We start from the raw sequence: 25,093 nt of genomic DNA, 5'->3' as shown, positions 1-25,093 counted from the left end.
ACAGGCCGAACTATGAAGAAGGAAGATAGCAATAGCAGAGGCAGCATCATCGCAGCACGATGCCAAGCGAAGATTGGGTTTGGGATGCTTTCGGGTCGAAAGATGCAACACCGAAACAAATCATTCACCGCGGTAGTGGTGGGAAGAGGAAGAGCATGGGGAAAGGCATGGAAACTGTTCCCTTCCCACCCCACCCTGCCAAAAAGTGCCACATCCGTCCGTTCGCGGTGCGGATCGGAGCCTCCGACAGAGAGGGAAACGCGACCGACCGACCGAGTGCGATCGTTCGGTATATAAAGACCTATCACTAGGGCAGATCGTATGCAGTGGATGTTTCACTTTCTTTCCTCAAACAACAAGTGGCGTTCCGGTTCGGTTTGTGGTGTGGTGCTTTCGGGCTTTAGTGGTTTTGTGATTTTTCCCCCGTTGCCGACGGCGGTTGTAGACTATTCCCTGTGCAGAGCGCAGGATTGTGTGTTGTGAAAAAACTAAATCAGTGAAGAAAGCATAGTTTGGGCAAAATGAAGCTTTTGGTGAGTGTTTTGAAAATTGAACGATGGAAAAGTGAATATTGCTTTGTGATTGCTGTTGTTTTGGTGTATTGATACAAATAAAATTGGAGCTTTATGAAGTGAAACAAAGTTAAAATTAGCAACTAGCCAATACAACTCCATTGCAGCATTTGCTTTGCGACAATCCTTTACACCGACGTACTGATGGATGCAAATTAATTAATAATTTTCCTACCCACAGATTGTACTCGCACTGGTTGCATCCGCTTACGCGTATCCGCAGCATGAACATCATGAACGTCACGAGCATCACGAAACAACAACGTACATTCCGATCTTAAAATATGACAAACAACAGGGAGAGGATGGCAGTTATAGAACTATGTAAGTGAATGCGATACTTAGCCACCGTTTCCTTCGAAGCGTTGTCTCTGATCTATCTATCTATAAGCTAATTGTATAAAAATAATTGCTTAATTGCTCCTCTGTTTCATCCCACCAGCTACCAGACAGGCAACAACATCGTTCACGAAGAGTCCGGCTACCTGAAGGACGCATCGGAAGACCATCCCAATGGAATCTTGGTCCAACAGGGCGCCTACTCGTACGAAGCCCCCAACGGTGACGTCATCCAGGTGCAGTATACAGCCGACGAGAATGGATTCCGTGTGCAGAGCGACAGCCTGCCGACGCCACCCCCTGTACCGCCAGCAATCCAGGAAGGTCTGAAGGAGATCTACGAGGGCATTAAGCGCCGGGAGCAGGAAGCGAAGAACAATCCCAAGTACGCGGAGGACGAAGCCAGACGGGCTCAACTAGACTACAACGGACAGTACTACAACCAGTAGAACCGGTGTGGTGTACCCTCTTGTACGGTGACCAACCGCCAGGTGGCTTCGTTCAATGAAGAACTCCTTCGTCTAGCTTCGTTTGTAGCGTGTATGAGCTGTTAACAAAGCGTTCTAGCGCTGTTCAGTAGATTTCCTCTTGACGCATATTTATAATATTTAAGCCTCTCAAAGCGATGGCTACGCGAAGCGCGCATTGCTACCACCCAATGCAACACGTCACGATATTCATGACAAACTTCATAGCTGCCTCCAGCCAAGAATAGAGATCACGTTTACGACAACAACTAAAAAAAGCAGTAAAGAAAGCGCAACCAACATAGACTGTGATTAACCTAGCTACTTCAAACGGAAATGTTATTGAGCTGTTTGGTTTGTTTTAAATAAAAGTTTACAAAAAGTAAGCAATTGGTTTCTGATTAACGGCTGTGCATAAACGCATTTAAAATTGCTCCGGATCAATGGAAGACACGATCGTTAACGTGAAGGTAGATTGGTTGTTGATTGTTATTGATGCCAGTTGCATAACTTCTGGCGCAATTCCCTGTCATATGTTTCTGAGATATGCCGTGAGGGCTATTTGAAAGAATTATCGTTACTAGAATTTGTTACCACAGGACTCCACACAGCATAACACGGAGCGCAACATAACAACTGACAGCTGCCAAACGCTTCAGAAAACGCTTTATTGCTGGTATCATATTTTGAATATCCTTAGTAGGCCGCTCATTGCTCGTAGAAAAACTACCAGCCTACTGCGATGACCGACAGTTATTGAAACGCTTTACCTCCTTTTCCAAGCGTTTTGTGAAGCTGTCAATTGTTTGGTAGCTGTCAATTGTTATGTTGCGCTCCGTGTTATGCTGTGTGGAGTCCTGCGGTTAAACACTGATTTTATTTGGACTTATTTCCCTTGCTTATTCCTTATGTTATATATGGTCCAATCTGCTGTTTGGAATTATTGCGCTACCTGACCAACCGCGTTTTGACGTCTGTTTATTTCGAGCGCGCCTTCAGGCTAAACTTCGCTTTTTTTACGCACTCCCGCTCTATCTTGTAACCAAACATAACGCGAATCAAACTGGAACTGAATTATTAAACAGAAAACACAACACCTTATAAATACACAGAGTTTTGTTCTTATAGCCAAATATCCAAAGATGTTTAGGCAGCCAATCTTGGCTCGCTGAAGATCGCTGCTTGTATAGGTCTTTTGCAGTAGTTAAACATCGTCAAAGTGCCTCCCTTTAAGCTGAATCCTTATGCTACATTGAAAGGGAGGATTTTTCAAAAAAAAACTTTTTTTGCAAGTTTTTTTTTCGTAATTGCCAATCCGTACGTTCGATCAAACAGATCAACCCAATTGAATGAAATTTTTGTCTACTTCGAGCGACACGTAGGAATTAGTAGCAGGGAGAACGAAGTTGTTTGGGGGATTTGAGGCTACTATGAGCAGTTTTAATTGACTTTTTAATTTATCTTCATTTTTTTACATTTGACTAATTTACAATTTCAATTTGACATTCATTATTTAATAATTTTAGATCTGTCTCAATGCGAGTATTTCAATTTGAGAACAGAGGGAATTTCAATATTGTGAACAATTTATGATACAGATTTAAAAGGTAAGAAACTGTCTTGTGGTACAATCCCAAATAGCCAGCTCGTACTTTATAGCTGATTTAGGGCTGTTTAACGAAACATCGTTCCGATGTCGTACTTTGTGGCTGATTAAGAGATAGACGGTACTTTGCGGAACTATGGAGCTTTTTAACAGGCACATGGTACTCTTTGGAACTTTGCGGCTGATTAGCACTATGTGTAGGGTTCATGATGGAACTTGAAGGCTTGTTAAGAAAGGGTACTGAACTTGGTGGAACTTTATAGCTTTTTAATGCATGATATCGGTACGAGATGGCTCTTGTCAAAGTGTCAAAGACGAACGCCGGCAATAATCTCATTGCTGCTGCACAAGTTAGATTCGTTAATTGAAGAATGAATATTGAGTGAAGTGTTTGTGAATTATCAGTAAATTGTGTAAAATTTCGTGTAATTCATCAATACAAAAGATTAAAAAATATACATATGTGTTTAAACGAAACAAATCTTGTTGTTTATTTCATCGATGACGCTTGCTTGAAAATAAAACACAAAGAAAAATAATCCCTGGCATCGCGGCATAAGGAAGCTGCTTAGGCGCTGTTTGAAAGACCCACATAGAACTTTGATGCTGTTTATCTACTGCAAAAGGCGAATTAGAGCAGCGATCTTTAGCGTGCCAAAATGAGCTGCTTAAGCTACTCTGGCTATTTGGGATCTTAAAATCGGCCGACTTAACAACCCAACCCAAATAGCCAACTCGTACTTTATAGCTGATTTAGGGCTGTTTAACGAAACATCGTTCCGATGTCGTACTTTGTGGCTGATTAAGAGATAGACGGTACTTTGCGAAACTATGGAGCATTTTGACAGGCACATGGTACTCTTTGGAACTTTGCGGCTGATTAGCACTATGTGTAGGGTTCATGATGGAACTTGAAGGCTTGTTAAGAAAGGGTGCTGAACTTGGTGGAACTTTATAGCTTTTTAATGCATGACATCGGTACAAGGTGGCTCTTGTCAAAGTGTCAAAGACGGACGCCGCCAATAATCTCATTGCTGCTGCACAAGTTAGATTCGTTAATTGAAGAATGAATATTGAGTGAAGTGATTGTGAATTATCAGTAAATTGTGTAAAATTTCGTGTAATTCATCAATACAAAAGATTAAAAAATATACATATGTGTTTAAACGAAAAAAAATCTTGTTGTTTATTTCATCGATGACGCTTGCTTGAAAATAAAACACAAAGAAAAATAATCCCTGGCATCATGGCATAAGGAAGCTGCTTAGGCGCTGTTTGAAAGACCCACATAGAACTTTGATGCTGTTTATCTACTGCAAAAGGCGAATTAGAGCAGCGATCTTTAGCGTGCCAAAATGAGCTGCTTAAGCAATTCTGGCTATTTGGGCTATGCGTTTTAAATTCAAAATCTTATCCGTTAAAATTTCATAATAAATTAAATGTTCATAATAAGTAGAAAATGTCAGTGGTGTGGATTCCGATAATTGCTCGTCAATGAAAATCATTCAATTTAATCAATCAATTTAATTTCACCGTTGGCGGTTAACCGTAGAGTTGGCAACCAGATTTACACACGTAAGTTGGCAACCGGCATACCCGGGTATTCCACAAGTTTTGATGCAAAAAATTAACGATTTTCATAGGTAAACAATGCTTTCTATATTTTAATGCTGTAAGCAAGTAATGCCGACCATATATTATCTTCTATTTCATTTATTCATTAAGTTTTTTCATTTTATTATAAAAATAACGGTCAAATTGAAATTTGGAATCGCTTGAATTTGACTCGAAAATAAGCACAATACGAAAAGAGGAAGAAGAGAAACGTCATTCTTGATACAAAATGTATGGAATACCCGGGTGTACTGGTTGCCAACTTACGTGGTAAAGTTTAAAAAAAAATAAAAATAAAATATTTACAGGCTGTTTAAAATTACAACTTATGCACCAAAAAATCATAAATTAAAAGTTGGGAGGCTACGGAAAATTTCAGGTCAATAAAAGCAATGAATCAAAAGTTATTGCAGTTCGGAGTTGAAAAAAATACCCGGGTATCCGGTTGCCAATTTAAAGGTTAAAGCGTAATAAGAAATTGATCATTAAAATAATTGATTAAATTTAAATGTTTGGCATTCTCAACAGTGCTCCTGCCGAAATCTGCCAATATAATCTGGCCACGCTGTTTTGACCGCGAGCTGTCCGTTTACAACACACATTTCGTCGCTAGACATGTTTGCGCCCGAAGCTGGCCGAACAGTGACAGCTTCCACCTCCTCCGCGGCTCATTTGTTGTGAACAGTCCCACCACCGCCGAGGTAAACAAGTACCATGCCGTTGTGAAATTCGTACCGTGTGCGCGCAATTAAAGTACACACGCGTGACGAACGTTGACGTCGGCCGTCACCGTTCTGCACCGCCGTTAGCTGCGAGTGTTTTTTTCTTCCCATTCTTACATAATATGCAAGAACTTGACCCACATACCTGCGCCACTGACCGTTCGCTATGTTGTTCCTGACGAAAGTGCCGAGCTCGTTCTGCGTTCTGCTAAAGCGCGGCTGCTCGTGCCCCGTAATACATGGCGTACGGCCGTACAGTCCCAACGCTCCCGCCACCGCCACCAGCACCGGATCGCCCGTGTCCGCCGTGGGGAAGACGCCTGTCGAGCTGCTGAAGGAGAAGCTTAACCATGGTGAGATACAGCCCGATCCGCACCAGGTTCGCGTCACCGAAGCCCTGCAGGTAGTGTATGATAGTATTAAAACCTACAGCCCACCTAAACCGAGCACTGGCATTGGGAAATGGTTCAGCTTCGGCAGGGCGGAGAAGGCGGTGGCCGCACCCAAGGGACTGTACATCTACGGCAGCGTCGGCGGTGGCAAAACGATGCTCATGGACATGTTCTACGACTGCTGTGCGGTAAGTGTGCGACCGTGTCCTTTGCACACGGCATGCGTGTGCGTGTGTTTGTGCAAGCGTGAGAGTTGGGTAGGGGATAACCTCGCCACCTGTGTTCGGTTTGCTTCTAGATTGATCGAAAGCGACGTGTACACTTCAACTCCTTCATGACCGACGTGCACGCCAAAATTCACGACATCAAATCGAAACATGTGCGGGATGCGAGCAACAGCAAGCCACAACCGTTCGACCCAATTAAGCCCGTTGCCGAGCTGATTACCCAGGACTCGTGGATGATTTGCTTCGATGAATTTCAGGTATGTCGCAGGTGCCGTAGACGACGGCGATTGACCTATCGGGTTAGCTGAGTCAGCTGAGCGACCGTGTGAATAATCGCTGCCTTATCGCACGCTGTGCCGTTATGCTTCCCAGCCGTACTAATCACAATTGCATTCCTTTGCCTGCCTCTCCCTCTTCCCTTCTCGAAGGTTACCGACATAGCGGACGCAATGATCTTGAAACGGCTGTTCACTTATCTCTTCAATAACGGCGTGATAGTGGTGGCCACCAGCAACCGTGCCCCCGACGATCTGTACAAAAATGGGCTGCAGCGTAGCAACTTTGTGCCGTTCATCGGAGTGCTGAAGAATCACTGCAACATCGTAACGCTCGACAGTGGCGTTGATTATCGCACGGCGGCGCTAAAGGGGGAAAGTAAACATTACTTTGAGTACGTTATCAAACACCGTATGCATGCGAATCGATCGTAAGCGATTGTTTGCTTTTGTTTTGCAGCAAATCCCAAGGCGCAAGCGATGCGAATGCTTCGATGGACAAACTGTTCAAGGTGCTCTGCTCGCAGGAGAACGATATGATACGCCCGAAAACGTTCACCCATTTTGGAAGGAATATAACGTTCGCCAAAACCTGTGGCCAGGTGCTTGACAGTACATTTGATGAACTCTGTGATAAGGTAAGTATGAGCAGGAATGATTTTTTCCCCTATTTGGATCAAACTGACTTGCATTTCTGATGCCACTTTTAGCCACTCGGTGCAAGCGATTTCCTACAGATAGCACAATTCTTTCACACGGTACTGATACGCGATATCCCGCAATTGAACCTGAAGCTAAAATCCCAAACGAGACGATTCATCACGTTGATCGACACACTTTACGATAGTCGCGTAAGGGTAAGTATAAATATAGCTACCAAGCATTAGTGACCGTAATTACGGAGCAGGTGCATGTACATAATCCACACTCCATCCCGCATTGCCAGCTGGTCGTATCGGCGGACGTACCGTACAAGTATCTGTTTTCAAACGAGGCCCCGGACGATATGCACACCTCGGACGAGCATCGTATGCTGATGGACGATCTCAAAATTACCAAGGATTCGACGGACGCCAGTTCGAACATTTTCACGGGTGAGGAAGAAGTATTCGCTTTCGAGCGGACAGTGTCGCGACTGGCCGAAATGCAGTCAGCCGAATACTGGACGCTATGGGAGAAGCACCGCTAGGTAGAACGATATTCAAATTTCGAGCCAGCATTGGGCCGAGTGTATAACGATGGGTACTTAAAATTGTGTGTGTAAATAATTAACGACCAGAGGGGTTTTGTAGGCAAATTTTAAATCAATCCTAAAAAATAAACTAATATATTTATTATTGCTTTTGCCGCAAATTCAAAAACATTTGTTTTCTGTTCAAATTCATGTCGCTGAGTGAAAGAATAAAATAGAAATATGAATAGGATGTAGAGGAATATAGAATTTCAGATTCGTTTTTTTAATAAAAAACGATTAAATTTCAAATTGACGGCGACAATCGCAAATGTGACAGCGCTGCTTTGACAGAAACACGCTTTGACGGCCCTGCTTGCCAGCTGTGGTGTTTTGACGTGGATTTTGTTTGTTTGTTGATCGTACGGATTCTCTTTCTACCAAAACCAGATTTGTTTGGTATATTTGCCGCATAGAACAGTTTTCAAAATAGTTTACGGCTACCATTCCCACCATACGGTCAAACATGGCAAAGGAAAAGTATTCCATTCTGCTGCCGACGTACAATGAACGTGAAAACCTTCCAATCATTATCTGGCTGATTGTGAAGTACATGCAAGAGGCGTAAGTGTTTGCCTTTTGTTGGCTATTTGCTTGCAATAAACAGTATAAATGGTTAATTTCGATGCTTTTCTTGCAGGAAAATCAATTTCGAAGTGATCGTCATCGACGATGGCAGTCCGGATGGGACACTGGACGTTGCAAAGCAGCTGCAAAAAATATACGGCGAAGATCGCATCCTTCTCCGGCCGAGGGCAGCAAAGCTGGGCCTGGGAACTGCCTACATTCATGGAATAGAGCACGCCACTGGCGATTACATCATTATCATGGATGCTGATCTGAGCCATCATGTACGTATTCCAACTGAAGACGTGTCCATGCGGATCTTTCCATGCGTCGCGTCTCCTTTCAACAAAACCGGTTTCTAATTGCGGTCCCCCCCTCTCCATTTGCAGCCCAAATTCATTCCACAGTTTGTTGAGCTGCAGAAGAAAGGTGGCTTCGATGTAGTGTCGGGAACTCGGTACAAGGGAACCGGCGGTGTGTATGGATGGGACTTCAAGCGAAAGCTCATCTCACGTGGAGCTAACTTCCTCTCCCAGTTGTTGCTGCGTCCGAATGCGTCCGATCTGACCGGATCGTTCCGGCTGTATCGTAAAGAGGTTCTTAAGGAACTGATATCACGCTGCACCTCGAAAGGATACGTCTTCCAGATGGAAATGATCGTCCGAGCCAGGCAGTTGAATTACACCATCGGAGAGGTTCCTATATCGTTTGTCGATCGTGTGTACGGCCAGTCCAAGCTCGGTGGTTCCGAGATAGTACAGTTTGCGAAAAATTTGTTATACCTGTTTGCCACTACGTAAGCAAGGAAGAGAATAATCCTTTTTTCCAGGACAGCATTTCCGTTGTCATCATCAATAAATTCCACACACACACACGGGTATGAAGACGAGAAGCAAATCGTACCTGTTGTTTTAACAATCGTATTCACACCGTTCCGATTTCTTCTACCCTCTGTTTAAGCTAACTCTTGCACAAATGATCGATTCTGTTTCTGCTGATCACTCGCGCCACTTTAATGGTGGGAAGAGGAATCGTTGGCCGACGATTTGCCGTACTGCTTTTCCCACCAGACGACGTACTCCTCCTTGCGCTTTTCACGCCGCGCAAAGTAGTCGGGGAACTGTGCCTTTTCCAACGGATGCCAGTAGTCGAGTACCCAGTCCGGAGGAATCACTTCACGCTCGAACGCGACACCGCCCGGTGACATGGGGACTAAAAATAAAGAGAAGGAAGAGAAGCACAGTGAAAAGACTACATCACAAATCGCACACATCAATCCGCCATACACTTCTTCGGTTGGTAGTGCTGCTTTTCGAACAATTCTCGTTCGCCATCGGCCACCAGCTGGGCCACCTTGGCCGGGTCCTTCTCGTTCCGGTGCTGATCGAAACGCGCTCGCATCAGAGTAGCCTGGTAGCGGAAGATGTGTCTGCAACCAAACAAGGGCACAATCAGTTGTTTGTTTTGAATGTTCCGAACGTGCACGGCGGCCTAGCTAGCCATACCCGTCCAATTACATAAGCTGGTTCCCGGAGCAACAATCAAGCGCGTACCCGAACCGGCCTGTTTTGCAAGCTTACCTTCTATCGTACCATGATTCTAGGTTGCGCAAGGACTTCTTGTACAGCGTGCAAACCCGGCGCGTGTGGGCCAGTGCCGCAGTGGTCGGTGCGGACATTTTTATTTACGTAAAACTCCGATGCGAGCAAGTGAATTCGGTTCGATGCAGGTTTTGCTTTGGGTGAAAATGTCAAATGGTGAATGTTGTGACGTTTGTGAGCAGTCTGTTCAGGGCTGCTTCGTCGAAAGGGGTGAGTTTTACAGGGTGACACGCCAGCGTTCGGTGGGGATACAAGACAGGGTTCTTGTTACGAACCGAGCTTCTCCGGCAGGCCACGCGAAGGTTTGGCCCTCAGCAAGAGTTGCAGGGTTGTAACGGAGGAGAAACAAACAGCCGCAGAGTGGACAGAGTATTTGATACTTCGCCTACTAACCAGTCCTTCCCGCTAGTTGCTTCTGATCCAAGGTTGGGAAGCCTATGCAGACGGAAGGGGGTGTTCCCAAGTGCCACAAATCCACTAAACGACCACTAAACGGCTTCTAAACGACTCAAGTTCTCTACCTAAACGGAATATAGAAAGACTTCGTTTAGCAGACGCCAAACGACTCATGCATTCTAAAAATAGCAAAAAAGCTGGTGGCGCTATCTGTTGGTGGGATACCCCAACCAGTTGAGCTTCATCGCTTGGAGGAGAGCTTTCTCATTTCCTCTGTACTGTTGTATGGTTTCGCATTGAAGTTATGCATCGCTAGAACTAGAACGGCGATACGATTGTTTAAATACTAAACTCCAACGGAAACCCCACCAGCACTGAAGCAAGTGAGATTCGAGTAGTGGTCGTTGGTGTTGATACCCACGTATCTGACCACATGATCATTCATATAGATTTTTGCTCGGAAAGTTAGAAGGCTATATAGGTCATGATTAGATGAAACGTGTCGAAACACATTGCAAGAAAAGGATAGTAATATAATTGATGGGTTGTAATACGCCATCTATTGAGCAAACTAGTGAACCTATGGAACTTTCTTTTTTTTTCTATGGATATTCAATTTTCCAGTTGTTTAAGCTTAATTTGTGGCGCTTGGGAAATCCACTAAACGGCAACTAAATGGGCTCTAAACTGCCCAAGCTCTCAACCTAAAAGGCATGAAAGGAAAGACTTCATTTAGCAGACGGCAAACGGCTGACGCATTCTAAAAATAGCACAAATAGCAAGTGGCGCCATCTGTTGGTGGGATAACCAGCCAGGAGAAAAGCTCCACTTTGCCTGGCTTTGAGAGCTTTCTCTTTCTCTCTGTACTGTTCCCAAGTGCCACAAGTACACTAAACGTCCACTAAATGGGTTCTAAACGACTCAAGCTCCCAACGGAATATAAAAAAATACTTCATGTAGCAGACGGCAATGAGTCCTTTGCCGGCAATGAGAAGGCATCCTAAATATAGCAAAAAAAAAAAGCTGGTGGCGCTATATGTTGGTGGGATAGCTACACAGCGGAGCTTTCTTCGCTTTAAGAGCTTTCTCCTCCTTCCTTCTGTACTGTTGTATTTTTCGCATTTAAATTATGCATCGCTAGAACTAAACCAGCGATACGATTGTTTAAATATTAAATTCCATTATTACCCACCAGCACTGAAGCAGTTAAGATTTCAGAGTTGGTGTTGACCAATCTTATAGATTTTTGCTAGGATAGTTAGAAGGGTATATAGGCCATGATTAGATGAAGCTAGGCGAAACACATTGCAAGGAAAGGACAGCAATATAAATTTGAGTTATAAAACGTGTTCCATCTATTGAGCAAACCAGTGAGAAGCTATAGAGCTTTCTTTTTATTCTATGGATATTTGATTTTCTAAATCTGTAGCACTTGGATACAGTATCAGAACATGTTTCTAATAAAATAACACTACAATAGTACGAGGAATGTATAAAAAAAATTGACCAACCAGTGCGATGTACAATATGAATAAAAAAAATGCCGATTTCTCAATCAACTTGCTCCTTCAAGTAAGTAAAAAGCTTCTCCAGTTATGGTAACGAAAAAAATAATTAATCTTATGATTTATTTCATTAAAAACTCACAGTCATGTTTTGTGAATTTAATGCTTCTTTATAACGCTACATAGCCTCTGCTTGATTCTTATATGTATGGATGCCTACACGCTTTTGTAAAAAAATAATCTTTTCCTTTGGCTACCATCGGTAACTACCTTTTGCATGGTACAACGTAATAAGCCATTTCAAAACTCGTACCCACTCGTTGGTTGTGTTTGTATGTTGTTTTCTCGTTTTATATCACAATTATTGAATTAAAGTGTGACATTTCATCAAGCACATGGAAGTTAAAACAAAATTCATTTGCAATAACATTGCATCATTCACTAGATTTTGCAGCGCTCGGGTATGGGTTTTGCAGCTATGATATGATATGATCTCTTGCGCGTCTCAAATTAGTCTACCTTAAGGTGCAAAACGTGACTCATCTAGCTAAGATTCGTTACCATCGAAGCCTTTTACAAGTACTGGTGAGGTAATGTTTGCGATTGCATAACGATGTTCTCAATGTCCTAGTGCTATGTTCCTTCACTAAACACTCCAGCGCCTGTACCTATTGTCTTTATACACTTGTACTGTAAAACATGCATGATGCTGCTGCTTGAATATTATACTGAGAGTACTTCCCCGAAACAACTGCACAATTCTGTACGAAAACGAAAGAGGCGTATTTTAAAAAATTGCAAAATATTTTTTGTGTGGAATTTATCATTTCTTTTGGTAGCGACCAAAAGGTCAGAAATAGCCTCTTGTTAGCCCCGAATAAAAATGCCGAAATTATATACCACTAATTTAGAGGACATGCTAAACTACTTTCACTTAACTTCTAAATGTTGCGCTGTAAACGAAAACAACAATCCAAATAATAATTGCTTGCTCAATTATTATCAAATAAAACCATTACGTTGGTTTTCACCATCTCTCTTACCACATATTATCCCTGATTCTAGATTCATAGGGCATCTGTGTGTTTTGTTATCCCTCTGTTCAATGTCTGTACTCATCTGTTTTGCGACTAGCTTAGTATCGAATTTACAACTCTTTCCGCCTTTCTATATGTTTCCTTTAGCCTTTAGTGGATCTGTTTCGTCTGTCTGTTATGATGGTGTCTAGAAAAAATTCTAGAACTTAAAAAAGGATAGTAATATACATGAATGTATTCTATTGTATGCAGAATCATTTGTTGTACTCATTGCAGCTAACAGTTTGGCTGATAATCTCACTTTTATCCCGATCGCTGCATCCTCAGCAAATGAACAAGATTCTTTGGAGCAATCTTACAACTATTGCACTTTCCGCTACACTTTCTATACAAAACCATGAACTATATTTTCTTTGCAGCTAATCCCTTCTTTTTCGAATAGCCTACTGGTGTTGAGTTTTCATCAGCTACATCGTTTGAAATCTTGCCGGTGCACTTTAACGAATTAATTGTATCCTTATCCTTAATGAGGCATAATCAACCAATACTCTCCAAACCAGCACGCTCCTGAGTGGATCACACCTGCACCTTACAGGAAGGCACACGTCAGCACAAGTATCAGCACACTGACGGGGAAGATGATGTAGATCGCCATGCGTGGATGACACGTGGACACGAGGAACGTAATATCATCCTCCTCGTGCTCGATACCGTCGCGCGTCGGCACCTCCACGATCACCCGCTCGTTCGACCAGAAGGTGATCGGGAACGAGCAGTGCGTGCTGTTGATGCATGCCTTCGAGTCGGAGATGTTCGAGTACTGGAACGTCGGCTTGTAGATGTCGAACATCGCGTGGATGTCGTTCTGCACGTAGTCATTGTCGCTGTAGAAGATGTAATAGTAGTACCCATCCGACACCACCTCGTGCTTGGTGACGGTATGCGATGCGCCCTCGAGATACCGGACGCTTTGGCACGATTTGCTCGGTGGGAAACTATGCGCCAACAGGATATCACCGTCATAGCAGGAAAGCAAACTATTCTCGAAACTGGACACCGAATCGGACGTATTGTTGGAATGGTTCATTGCCGTACCGCCATGATTGATCGCCCGATCGTACACCAGATCACGCCTTCGTCTGCGCCGGCGGCTTTGACCATTTGCAGGCCGCTGCTGCTGCTGCTGTTGCTGCTGCTCCGACCGATCCACACTGTCCGGGTGGACAATCTGTTCCCCGTCCGGGTGCTGCCGATGGCCGGTTTTGTTGTGCCCGTGGCGCTTCCGATGAATGCCGCTACCATCATCAGCACCCTCATCATCGACCGAGGAAGGTCCCGCCTCGGTAGCACGGAAGTTGCGATACTTCTTGACGAGATTTTCCGTCGTGCTCGACGGTCGCTCGGTCGTGGTGGTCGTGGTGGTCGTTGTCGTCGTTGTGCTTGGCGGCGTCTGGACATTCTTTGTCGTGACCGATACTGGCCGGCCGATCCGTTTCGTCGTAGCATGGTGCACTTTCCTTCCCGAGCTGTCGTACACCGTCGTACGCTTGTTCTTGTCCAGCTCGTTATCCGTGGTGCGAGCGTGCTGGGCACGTGCCTCCTTGGAGGTATGCAAACGATGCAACAGCGACGCAGACTCTTCCGGCGATAAGCGCTCCTCCGTTAGATCTTCTCCACCTGTTAGATTGAATTGCAAATTTGGATGAGAAAATGCCCCTCCTACATCACCACGCACCTACACTACTCCCCTTCCCACTTACCATGATTGCCATCGACGGGCAGCTTGGGCAGCCCCTTCTGCTCACCCGAATACTCGATAAACTCGGCCGCCGACTCGAACGTGACCAGTACCTGGCCGTGTTCCTTGTTGAGGTAGTTGTCGATCTTGTTGTTGTTGTGCTCGAGCAGCCCGCACGTCCGCAGATTGCGCTCACCTTTCACAACCAGTATGCGGGAGCCGTCGTACCGGGAACAAACCTTCAGCGCGACGGTCGCCCCCTTCAGCAGATAGAAGCCCCAGTACTCGAGCGTATCGTCCGGCAGGGACATGGACTTTTTCAACCGTATGTGCTTCCGGTTCTTCGACACTTCCGGTTCGTGGTCGAGCTGGAACGCGTTGAACGTGCTGTTCATCTGCAGCGTGTGCTTCTGGCAGAACACGGACGAGATGCCATCGCGGATTTCAATAATGTCCGACTCGGCGATCGGATAAACCACGTCCGCAAACACCGTGTGGCGCAGGTAGAGTGGAAGAATGATGAGCGAAGCCGGCAGGACGGCGGTCAGGATGCAGAAGGCAATCACCCGCTTGACGCCGTGCATATTTTTCGACTCTGTGGGAATCAACAATTAAAAAGGGTTAGAAAAAAGGATGTTAAATTTTGCAAACTATCACCCATAAGAAAATCCAGAAAATCGATTTATAAATACAGTTAAAATGGATACTGCAAAATCAAACCCTACAACTATCCTCAGCTGCAAACACGCGCAGCAAGAAGCTGAAGATGCTGAATTAAACTGTGTCATCATCAAAACAACAACTCGCACCCGGTCGTCTTCGTCGTTCGTCAAGCACGAGCAAGTGTACACGGTTCAATCGTGCACCGGATTTTTTTACTGGCGCGATAAGACAAGCGCAGACCCCAGAGATCTGCTTAGTGGACTGCCTCATTTTGGACCGTGGCAATATACACACGGTTACCAACGGTTATCATCATCGGTACATCAGCACATTTGCTTCACGCCTCCTTCTGGCACTCTGCAGCTCGTTAGGGACACATGTGGTACGTCCCACAAAAATGTTACTCTCTAATCTTGTTGTGCCCGTTGACGTCGAGACGCACGAAAAGTGCGCGCAACCAAAGTTTCGACGTGATGCGCATTCAAAAATCGACTGCCCTTCACGTGTTGGGCACGTTTCTTCTCCTCCCCATGTAAATGTCCCTCGAAGATCGCTCACACTCCCATCACTTAGTAACTGAATCACCGGTCTGTTTGATACGTTTGGGAGCACGGATCATACCTGCTACTTGAATAGAGGTACCTTACAGAATGTTATCTCATTGCAATGGTATGGTTTACAGGTGGTACAGAATGCCAGCCTTTGTGAAGCGTTATGACTTTGGCTCAAGTAGAGTGTTTCCTTTCACGTCACGTACAGGGGTGGGCAAAGCTCTAAAGTACAGACATTATTTCTTTTTTTAACCAATCGATAAAACGAGATTGTTAGAAGTGCATTCTCCTCAATGAATAGTTAATTGTGTGTTTTATTTCAATACCAATGGATAATATGATTAACTGACTTTTTTGCTCATTAATTGTATTCACTTTTGCAAACTTTTCCATAGATTCATTGTCATGCTTTTGTGGAAGGTTTTAAATTATAAGCCCAATAATGCTGTTTGTAACAAAACTAGGAAATATTGACATATTGAGCAATTACATTTCAGGATTGATTCCGCTCGTCCCCAGTTTAATAACAATGGGGCAGATGAGCCCAACATCATAACTCAGCACTCAAAGAACCGGATGTAAGGTATCATCTACTAATTGAGGTTTTTTTTAATATTTCCAAGTTAACATATAACAAAAGTGATGGTTGCTAGTGAAATTAATCTCAAGCCCTAAAAAATATAAACGAATGATTTATTCCAACTTCTAATTGGGCTTATGATTTTGAATCAAATGTTGTAAGAGTGATGTAATGGTTGTTTTAGGAGAACATAATTGTAGAGATGAATAATTCAGTTGCAGATTCAAAAATCCTTGCATATGAATTTCAAAATTTTAAAATCATTCAATCTTAAAAGATTCAATCTCCAAACATTCATCAATGTTTAAAGAATACTCAATCCATCTAGGTGTATGGATCTTTATAGATTGATGAATCTATATCTCAAGATTGTTCCTCTTTTTCCCCCCAATCACTGCACTTCACTAAATAAGAGTTTAGGATTCAGGATTTTCAGGATCGTTCACAGTATCCTTTTTTTGTTGCTGTAGTATACTGTAATTTTGTGCATTTAGGGTAAATTTGGGCTCTTTTTCTTGTCTCGCACAAGATCACATCTACTCGTGTGATAGGTATTGCAAACATTGACGCTTTCATTATTCATGAATCTCTTGCAAGCCATTAATATTAAGAGTAAATCTTTAAAGATGAGTAAATCTTTAGTGATTTGTATGTGAATCTTTGAGATATTCAAGAGGCTTTCGATATTCGATTTGAGAATTGGTATCACTCTTCATTTACGATTCGTATGAGAGAATCATTACTTCTTCTTCATTAATGAGAGATATTCACGTATGGGAGAAGTTATTTATTTATTTCGACAATTTTAGGGTCTGGTACTACATAGACTATGACCTTTGCCACTTAATTCCATATGCTAAAACTAATCTTGCCTATTACCGAGTGCGTACGAATCTAATATCATAGTTTTAAAGCTCTGCGTAGTCAAATGGAAGTCAATTGATTGGAAATGAGAATTGAGCTGTATACACATTATCAAGAGAGGGTCGTTGTATGATGCTAAAGTCCTCCTATACTCATTTTGTTCAAAGTTCAAAAATGTACGTACAGAACCATTAATACATAATTTAATTGTGAGTTGTATATTATCCGTACTAAAACCATACCTTTAGCTGATGATGACTTTTTGGATTATGACGCCTCAAAACTAAACAATTAGAATATCGCACAAAAAATCATGCCCACAGGCTAACAATATGTACTAGCAACAAAACACAAAACATAAAATATTTCTATAAAACTTTACACAAACAAATATAAGAACAGATTTAACAGTCTTCAGTCGGACAATTAGAAACGTTTGTCGACCCCTGCCCTAGAAGCACACCAAGTGAGTGATGTCGCGCCAAACAAGGAAGTAGATGGCAATACCCTTCTCCTCCGACCCATACCTAATCGCTGTCTTCTGCCTTATCTATGACGATGGAAATTATGAACTATTATGAAAGGCTTCTACAATCCGGGTTCTTATGTTACGTCCACTTCTCGCGGAATGCTACGCTTAAAAGAATCGTCGTTTTTTCCATACCTGTGTGATTGTTTGCAACACACAACAACCTCAGCGCACAAACATATCACGTTTCAAAAACGGTAAATGTTTACTGTACTTTAGAAGCGTGGCCAGCGAGCGCGCTCTGCAGCTGCGACAAACTCCAGGACAGCCAGTCGCGTTGGAAGAGAAACGAGTAAACCCATCAAACTCTTGGGAAGGTCATACTGCAACAACAACAACAACAAAAAATGCACCGAACCATACACCGTGCATACATCCATAGGGCAACAACATACTTGCCCTTGGAAAGACAACACGATGAACTAATGCCACGTAAAGAATGGGCTTTATTTATAGCTTGAACGTGTGCCAAATATTATGAGCCCACTGGTTACATTGTAGTCTTTCTTTTTCACGTTTTCTATGGAAATGCCAGCTCGATCGATTAAATTTCAGGCCCCCTTTTGCTAACGTTCTTCAAACGTTGCTTTGCAAAACAAGCGCATCAAGTGCACATCGCGAGGTGCTCATATTGCACGGCTCATTTGCCGCAGTAAGGTCCATTTTACTAATCCAATGCAAAACAAGTCCGTCGGGACAAACAGATGACAGTTTCCTGTTTATCTGACTCATGCCGCGTGGGCTGGCGGCTGTTGCCTGGGAGCAGATTAAGAAAAGTCCAAGCTCACCATCACCATCGGCTCAAAGAGGGATGTACTTTTTGTGAGCAATTATTTAATTAATTTTCCCGATCATTCGCTCGACCTTCACACATTCATAACAAGACCTGAATGCGTGGCCAATTCATTCCGGTACGATCCGGGTCGACTTGACCCGACCGAATGGCGCTGAGCAAACCGCTCGTTTGCACCAACCAATTGTGCGCTGTGAGCTGGGCGCATTTTCAAATTACAATCAACGAAGTACGCTCATCCCCTAATCTTGCGGTCGCTTTCATCGTTCCTACCCGTTCTTCTTCCTTCTGCGCTAATGGTGGGGAGGACGAAGAACTCACCCGATAGCAGATGGACTCCCCCACCAACAACCGAAAGGGGGTGTTATTTTTATCATCGAGCGCATTTTGTTAGTGTCTCCTCATCGTGGAGCATTGCGCGCTTGCCATCCCCCTAGACTCACTCACGCCCACCATCACCACCACCCATTCTAGTGGAAGCTGTTTGTGGTGCAAACGAGTTTTGGTGGGGGTTTTTTGTGATCAATAAGCCGGGGAATACTTTCCGCACGGTTGGTTGCCTTAGTTAATAAAGGGAAATCAACACCTACTCCTCCAAAACCAAACCCTAGTGCGTGATAAAGAGATGATGATGATGATGATGATGGGGTCCGTATTATATTGCAACAAAGTCACACGCACGCACGCACACACACACACACACACACACATGTAAGAGGAGGCACAAGGTATTGTTTTGAAACCAGAGGGTTAATATTAGAAACAGAATAAACACACTACACATGTTACACGGGCGAGAGGCCGTTGATACAACGTGTTTTAGCGAACGATTTTACTTTACTGCTGCTCACCGAATTCATGCATCGTTGTGCAGTTGTGGAGTGACTTTTTTCCCTTTCTCGTTCACTATCGACACTTTTTTTTTAAATTATAGATTCCTTAATACGACACGGGGATGGGGATGGGGATTTCTTGACTGGAATAATTCACTGCACCAATTGCAAGGCTTCGGAAATTCCTCCCTCTGGTCGCGTAGTTGCGCGAACAATACGCAGCAACAGCGGTAGCGTAACACGCACATACACCTGGGGCTACGCCGGGGGTTGCACTCCTTCTGCTACGCCGAGATGATAACGTCTTCTCTGTGGAGGCCGATAAGGTCTTTCTTATCTTAGCACACTAAACTTCCGTCACTACCACACACTAGACACGTTTGATCGTCTTGTTCAGAGCTACAAAAGCAACAGCACTACCTGGAACATGTGTGTGTGTGTGGGGCGTACAGAAAACGCGCGACGAATGAAACATCACCATTATCAGAGCCTGCTACCATCTATTCCTAAATACCCACCACTTGTGCACACACGCGAGTGCTCGAACTGTGATGCTGCAAAGATGCGCCAAAGCAGCAGAACCTTCTCTGCCCCGTACCGCTGTTCAACAGCCCTTTCCACAACACTCCCTCTCTTCCGCGCGTTACGTTATGCACAAATACACAGAGACACCATCAGCAGGGTGGAAAATTCAACCTTCAACACCATGCAGCACAAAGCGCGTTTCCATGCTGCTCCGAGGGCTTTGTGTGTTTGCTGCCGTGAGACGAACCTGGCGCTGCTCTTTATCTTCCAACCCTTCGCGGATGCGTTGTTCCACGCGCAACCATAAAGTGCACCATTTCTTGGGAGGACACAGCACACAGACACACACACAAACACCGCGCAATACAGGTAAATGTTTGAGTAGCGGCAGACAAACTTTAAAGTAATCGGATTAACACGAAAGAAATGGTGAAACAGCGTTCAGTACGGACAGCACGCACCGTGCGCGACAAGAAAGCGTGAACTGTGCGGTTTGCGTATTCTCTCTTGCGCGTGTTGGGCAAATTTGATTCCACTGCTTATGGTTTTCAAAACAAACCACTCTCTTCCATACCGCCCCTTCCCTGTACAGCTACTTACAGGGAACCAACCCCCTTCTAAAGCGCCAACCCCCTCCCCTAAAGAGGGTTGGCTTGACACTGCTCGTTTGACAGGTTGGAACAGGGTTGAAACGCGCGCACCAAGCGAACATGGGGTAGGAAATTTCAAACGGTTTTGAAATAACCGTTTGTTTTACAGCATTTTTATTTTACTCATGACTTAAATGTGGGCTCACGTAAAGATTCTCCCCTGTCTGTTTAATGCTGAATTTGGCTTAGAAATTGCTGAAGAGCTTGAAATGTTCATTGAAGGATTCTTCGTATTACTTTTTCTTCTGATGGAATATTTTAAATCATTTCGTTTATATTTATTTTACCTTAACATTGAATTAAATTAATTTTATTTAATAGTATTTAATTAATCGCCTTCAATTTTATACAGTACATTATTACTCTTATGTAAATCAAACACAAGCTAATTTTTAGTGTAAGTCGTAGGGGTTTTAAACAAACTTGAAAATAGATAGACGTTATGCATACTTTCAGGCGTTTAGTAAAGCTGCCGGGGACCCTTCATCATGATTCGCAAATAACGTTGTTGAACGTCATTTTAACGTTACTTAGCGTTAGATCTCGTAAAGATCAGAAAATACTAAAAAATATCCTTAGATTTCTACTATTCTTTAAAAAAAAACAAAACTCAAACAAAACAATTTTTTTTATTCAAATGGTCGAAATAATAAACTTTTAAATTTAAGCTTTACAATGCCATCGTGTGGCCTACGTCTATCTAGGGCCGTAGTTTGTAGACTCCTGGTTTATGGTAATATGGTTAACTATAGTTAAAGGTAACTTGCGGGGAAGCGGGGAGAGCGGGGGAAGAGCGTGGCAATCCTGGGTATTAGGCGAAATTTTGATTAAAAAAATCCTTACCAAAAAGTCCAAATTCCCCCCTGCTGGAGAGAATTCCCCACCGGTTGAAAACCGCTTGTATTATAGCTTCGCAAAATCGAAATGGTTTATCAGATGGCAACAATCGAATGGCGAAAATCATTTTAGTAACGAATTAAAGTCTTCAAATTTACAAAAAATCAAAAAGCCTTCAAAATCATCCGATTTGAATGATTTCCCAGCAAATGCTATAGCCATGCAATTATTGAAACCAAAATCTATAAAGAAACCGAATGCTTCATAAACCAATTAATATATGAATCATTTCCCGTCTCCCGAACTTTGTCACTTTTCAATCAGCCTAAACGAGTTTATCAACAGTTCGGAGAGCTCTTTTATTAGTGACGATTATCCTTATCGCCCCCTCCCCAGCATTGGAGCATCACAAAGCCGTACTTAATCAAACCCAACCGCTACCTCCGTGTAAGATAATACTTCTTCACCACTACTGTGCAGCCATCACACCCGCTGGTCACGCCAACACCTTCGCCCTAAGCATATTTAGTTCAGCTGTATATCTGAAAGCGTTCACGCGTTGGTCAGCCGGTCTTTGGTCTTCTGCAGATTGCATAATACGCTGTCCCGAGTTATCAAAAAATCGCGCCATTGTTTGATTTTGTTTTCAAAACAACCAACCGTCCCAACCCATCAACAGTAACCCCAGCCACACTCCTTCCTCCACCCCTCAATTGCCACTATCTCTGTAACTAATCAAATTGCAAAATAAATGTCATCGATAAATTAAGTGCAGCTTTTATAGCACCTTACGCAGATACGCTGCGAGACAAAGCTGGCGTATGCAAATGCGCCTGAGAACAGGATTTGCGTGCGCGTCCCGCCTTTCCATAATCCTGGTAACGAGGTGGATACGCACGGTGTTGCCGTGCGCAACCGTACAGACAACACTTCAACGTAAACACTTTTGACGTCGGTTTGGGATGTAGAACACAGTATAGTGGCTGGAATATATTTCCCATCACACGTAGAAACGCTTCCTATTATAAAAACAACGCCTCGCACGCCTCGCACCGACATATCCTTTTCCCTTCCCTGCGTTGTGTTCCCTGCTTTGAAACGGATGACTAACAGCGGTGCAATAAAACACTTGATGAAGCTACATCGCATATGAACCTTCCCCGGCAGTAACGTTATAGGCGCACAGACTACAACGTGATCGTCTCAAGAGCTGTAGCGGAGCGCACGCCAACACAAGCGTGGCAATAGACGCGCTTTAGGAAGAAATCACATTTGCGCGCAAATCTTCACCTAGCCTCTTGTTTGGCGTATAACAAACGTTTACATACCGCTTTCTCTCGCTGATGCAAAAAAAAGCAGAGAAACCACGGTAATCTAAAGCCCAGCCCCAGCAGTGATGGGCGTGCGGAGAAAGCTTTCTAAGTTTATTCTAGGCAGGTTTACTATTTAACTGGACACTAAAAGGGGCTGCAATATTCCCAGCACAGCATAGACAGCGTGATAGCAGCAGCAGCAGTAATACACAACACACAGTGCACTGTATATTTAGATGACCCTTTCCGTGACCGATCGGATTAAATTTGCAAAAATTAGTTAGACGACCCAATTAAATTTTTAGTTGTTTGCAAACCCTTGTTTGTTGACAATACTCACTGTTCAACCGCTGCAGGGAATTGTATTTGTACACATGGTAGTACGCCACGTTGTCCGCGTTGTTCGCGTATCGGAGCCGTTTAGTTTGCGCCATTTTCAACAGCTGTTTTGTATGACTATTTTGTTCGTTTGTAAATGGATGTTTTTTTCCTTTCGTTCCAATACACCCTTAACACACACCTGACACACTTCACAGCTTTGATCGATCGATCGTGAATATCACCGTTTTACTAAGCACTAAGATCACAAAGACGGAACATACCAGGCAGCTCGAAGATTTTTTCTCTACTCAACAATCAATTTTTGTTCAAAATCTTGTTTCTAATACGTACATCTCCAAAACACACTCCCCCACTGCCACACAAAAGTGGCGCCTAAAACACACTCCCCGCTCCGGATCACACGCTAATAACAAAATGCTTGATAACGACGACTAGATGCCGCACGAACGGCGCTGGAAATCTCGAGCTCGCCGAAGGAACAACCATTCCGTACGCCGTCCAGCAACCGTTTGCGCGAATGACCTGCTCGCGTAAGCTAGCACGACCTGTCGCACATCATCGCCTTTGGGGCGCTGGAAACATCACCATATCGCTTACCACCATCGGCCCGATCGGCCCAACTCGACGACTTCGACGAGGAGGGGGCGACAATAGAGAAGGCAAGGCGGCAGTTTATTATCTTCTGGTTACCCTTACCACCCCAGCCCAGCGCAACGCATCCCATCCGTCCGCGGCTCAAGTGCTGCAATCTCGTTTGTATTGTGGATCGTCTGTGGCGAGGGTGATACTCCTAGGGGAAGTGTGTTTACTTCGCGGCGTGGCGCGTTCATCGCTGATACACCTTTTTCTTAGGCCGAATGTATTTTGGGACCACTTTAGCAAAACAATGGGACCCGCTGAACTGGATATGCTGGACGGCGCAAGGATCGAGTGATGCGCGCGATCGTTGAAACAGGAGCAGGTGCAGCCAGTTGCATGGTCAAACTTCCGTTTGTCCGTTCCGAAAAATGGGCACCCGTACCCGCGCAGATAGGAGGGAGGTGGATGATGATAATGGGAAAACAAATGCAAACTATTTGCAATCTCGCATCAAACAGAGAGACCGAGGCGCTTTGATAGCTACCCGGGTCCTCCTCATCATCATCATCAAACATCAAACAAAACCTCGGAGGGCGATCTCAGCACACATAAGTGGCCATCATCACCATCGTCGTCTTCGTCGTCGTCCGTATCGTCGTCGTTGCCATCGTACGGTGTTTTCTTTAAGATTTGTGCTGTGTTTATCGACCTCTTTCCTTCTTAGTGGAGGGGTGTGTGGAAGGTTTGGATGATAAAATTATATCGTTCCCGGTATGCACCCCCTCCGCCAGTCTCGGCGACTGGAACTGGGCTGAATTGTTTCCGGATGAGTTTTGAAAAATTGTGATCCATTCGAAGGGAATGGGCCCAGACCAAACAGCTGGGAGTGGGGAAGGGCCACCTAATGAAGGTCTGTGAAGAATTTCAAGTAGTTTTGAATACCAGCGTGTGGTTGTATGTGACCTTCGTACGAAAACTTGATTTTGTGCGACGCAACAGCGACAAGGAACTAGGGCCATATGTTTTGGAAGGGCCCCTGTGTGCGTGTGTATGTGTGTTTGCTTCGACACTCCACGTTCTCGAGGTCGTTAGCAATGCCTGTAGCTCTTTGTTGAGATGCTCTTGCTTATTTTCTATTGCAATTACATAAACTCTACTTGAACGTGCCGTTGAACTTTCGTGGCGGTGCTATTGATTAGTACCGCTGCTCATCAAGGAATCTTCGCGTATACTGTGGTGCTTCACCTGTTGCCAATGTAAATCGGCACATTTAGAACACAATAACCAATTGAGACCGATCACGCCGTTTTTGACGTCCTATTGAGCTGCGAGACGTGTGGACACTATCTGTTCAAGATGTAAGACGAAAAGCCCTCCGTCGGTTAGACGTGGATAGAAGATGTTCAGGGGTTGTCGTCCGATGCTTGCAATTGATGAATTTAATAATAATTTATCGCAAACAAATGCGCCATTTCGTAATCGTTTGAAAAGGCATTCTTCTACTGGTGTGGTCTCAATTTCGGGGCTCATCCTGCATAAACAGCTGCACCAACAACGCGATGGGGTCGGTTAAGACTGTGACCGATTACGCGCTTACGTACGCTGTATACGCATCTGTCTTCTGTGGCATCCATCCTGTATATCGCCTATCAACACCGACAAAACATGAGACAAATGCGTATTGGCTAGCACATCGTGTACGTGTGAAAATGGAAGTTAGGACAACATTGGACCTACATACATAA

The 25,093-nt window shown here is 44.0% G+C and overlaps 5 protein-coding genes across 10 annotated transcripts; 3 read left to right on the top strand and 2 right to left on the bottom strand.

Annotated features, from left to right (window-relative positions):
* Positions 1–307: 307 nt before the first annotated feature.
* LOC121597209 (endocuticle structural glycoprotein ABD-4) lies at positions 308–1,750 on the top strand. Its single transcript, XM_041922805.1, has 3 exons — positions 308–533; positions 754–896; positions 1,015–1,750. The coding sequence occupies exons 1-3, from the start codon at positions 522–524 to the stop codon at positions 1,358–1,360; spliced, it is 501 nt and encodes a 166-aa protein (XP_041778739.1). The 5' UTR covers positions 308–521; the 3' UTR covers positions 1,361–1,750.
* Positions 1,751–5,216: 3,466 nt separating this feature from the next.
* LOC121596794 (putative ATPase N2B) lies at positions 5,217–7,574 on the top strand. Of its 2 annotated transcripts, XM_041922037.1 has the most exons (7): positions 5,569–5,723; positions 5,792–5,900; positions 6,011–6,196; positions 6,368–6,609; positions 6,675–6,852; positions 6,925–7,071; positions 7,161–7,574. In XM_041922037.1, the coding sequence occupies exons 1-7, from the start codon at positions 5,671–5,673 to the stop codon at positions 7,401–7,403; spliced, it is 1,158 nt and encodes a 385-aa protein (XP_041777971.1). In that variant the 5' UTR covers positions 5,569–5,670; the 3' UTR covers positions 7,404–7,574. The 2 variants fall into 2 exon arrangements, with proteins under 2 accessions (XP_041777970.1, XP_041777971.1); XM_041922036.1 differs by having other exon boundaries at positions 5,217–5,900.
* A 187-nt stretch (positions 7,575–7,761) lies between these two features.
* LOC121596795 (dolichol-phosphate mannosyltransferase subunit 1) lies at positions 7,762–8,812 on the top strand. The gene is made up of 3 exons (XM_041922038.1): positions 7,762–8,009; positions 8,086–8,296; positions 8,402–8,812. Exons 1-3 carry the CDS (start codon positions 7,912–7,914, stop codon positions 8,810–8,812), a joined length of 720 nt encoding a protein of 239 aa, XP_041777972.1. The 5' UTR covers positions 7,762–7,911.
* Positions 8,813–8,890: 78 nt separating this feature from the next.
* On the bottom strand, positions 8,891–9,782 carry LOC121596796 (NADH dehydrogenase [ubiquinone] 1 beta subcomplex subunit 9). The gene is made up of 3 exons (XM_041922039.1): positions 9,593–9,782; positions 9,299–9,441; positions 8,891–9,224 (listed from the first exon to the last, which is right to left on the bottom strand). Exons 1-3 carry the CDS (start codon positions 9,688–9,690, stop codon positions 9,025–9,027), a joined length of 441 nt encoding a protein of 146 aa, XP_041777973.1. The 5' UTR covers positions 9,691–9,782; the 3' UTR covers positions 8,891–9,024.
* Positions 9,783–12,618: 2,836 nt separating this feature from the next.
* Positions 12,619–23,329, bottom strand: LOC121596188. Of its 5 annotated transcripts, none has more exons than XM_041920907.1 (3): positions 22,768–23,329; positions 14,312–14,884; positions 12,619–14,228 (listed from the first exon to the last, which is right to left on the bottom strand). In XM_041920907.1, the coding sequence occupies exons 1-3, from the start codon at positions 22,859–22,861 to the stop codon at positions 13,141–13,143; spliced, it is 1,755 nt and encodes a 584-aa protein (XP_041776841.1). In that variant the 5' UTR covers positions 22,862–23,329; the 3' UTR covers positions 12,619–13,140. The 5 variants fall into 5 exon arrangements, with proteins under 5 accessions (XP_041776841.1, XP_041776843.1, XP_041776842.1 ...); XM_041920909.1 differs by lacking the exon at positions 22,768–23,329 and adding an exon at positions 19,621–20,182; XM_041920908.1 differs by lacking the exon at positions 22,768–23,329 and adding an exon at positions 19,121–19,522.
* Between the last annotated feature and the right edge of the window lie 1,764 nt (positions 23,330–25,093).

This window comes from Anopheles merus, chromosome 3R (assembly GCF_017562075.2).
Source record: "Anopheles merus strain MAF chromosome 3R, AmerM5.1, whole genome shotgun sequence".
In the NCBI taxonomy this organism is placed as follows: domain Eukaryota; kingdom Metazoa; phylum Arthropoda; class Insecta; order Diptera; family Culicidae; genus Anopheles; species Anopheles merus.
Note: the sequence above shows the minus strand (reverse complement) of the source record. Positions and strands in the feature narration are given on the sequence as shown.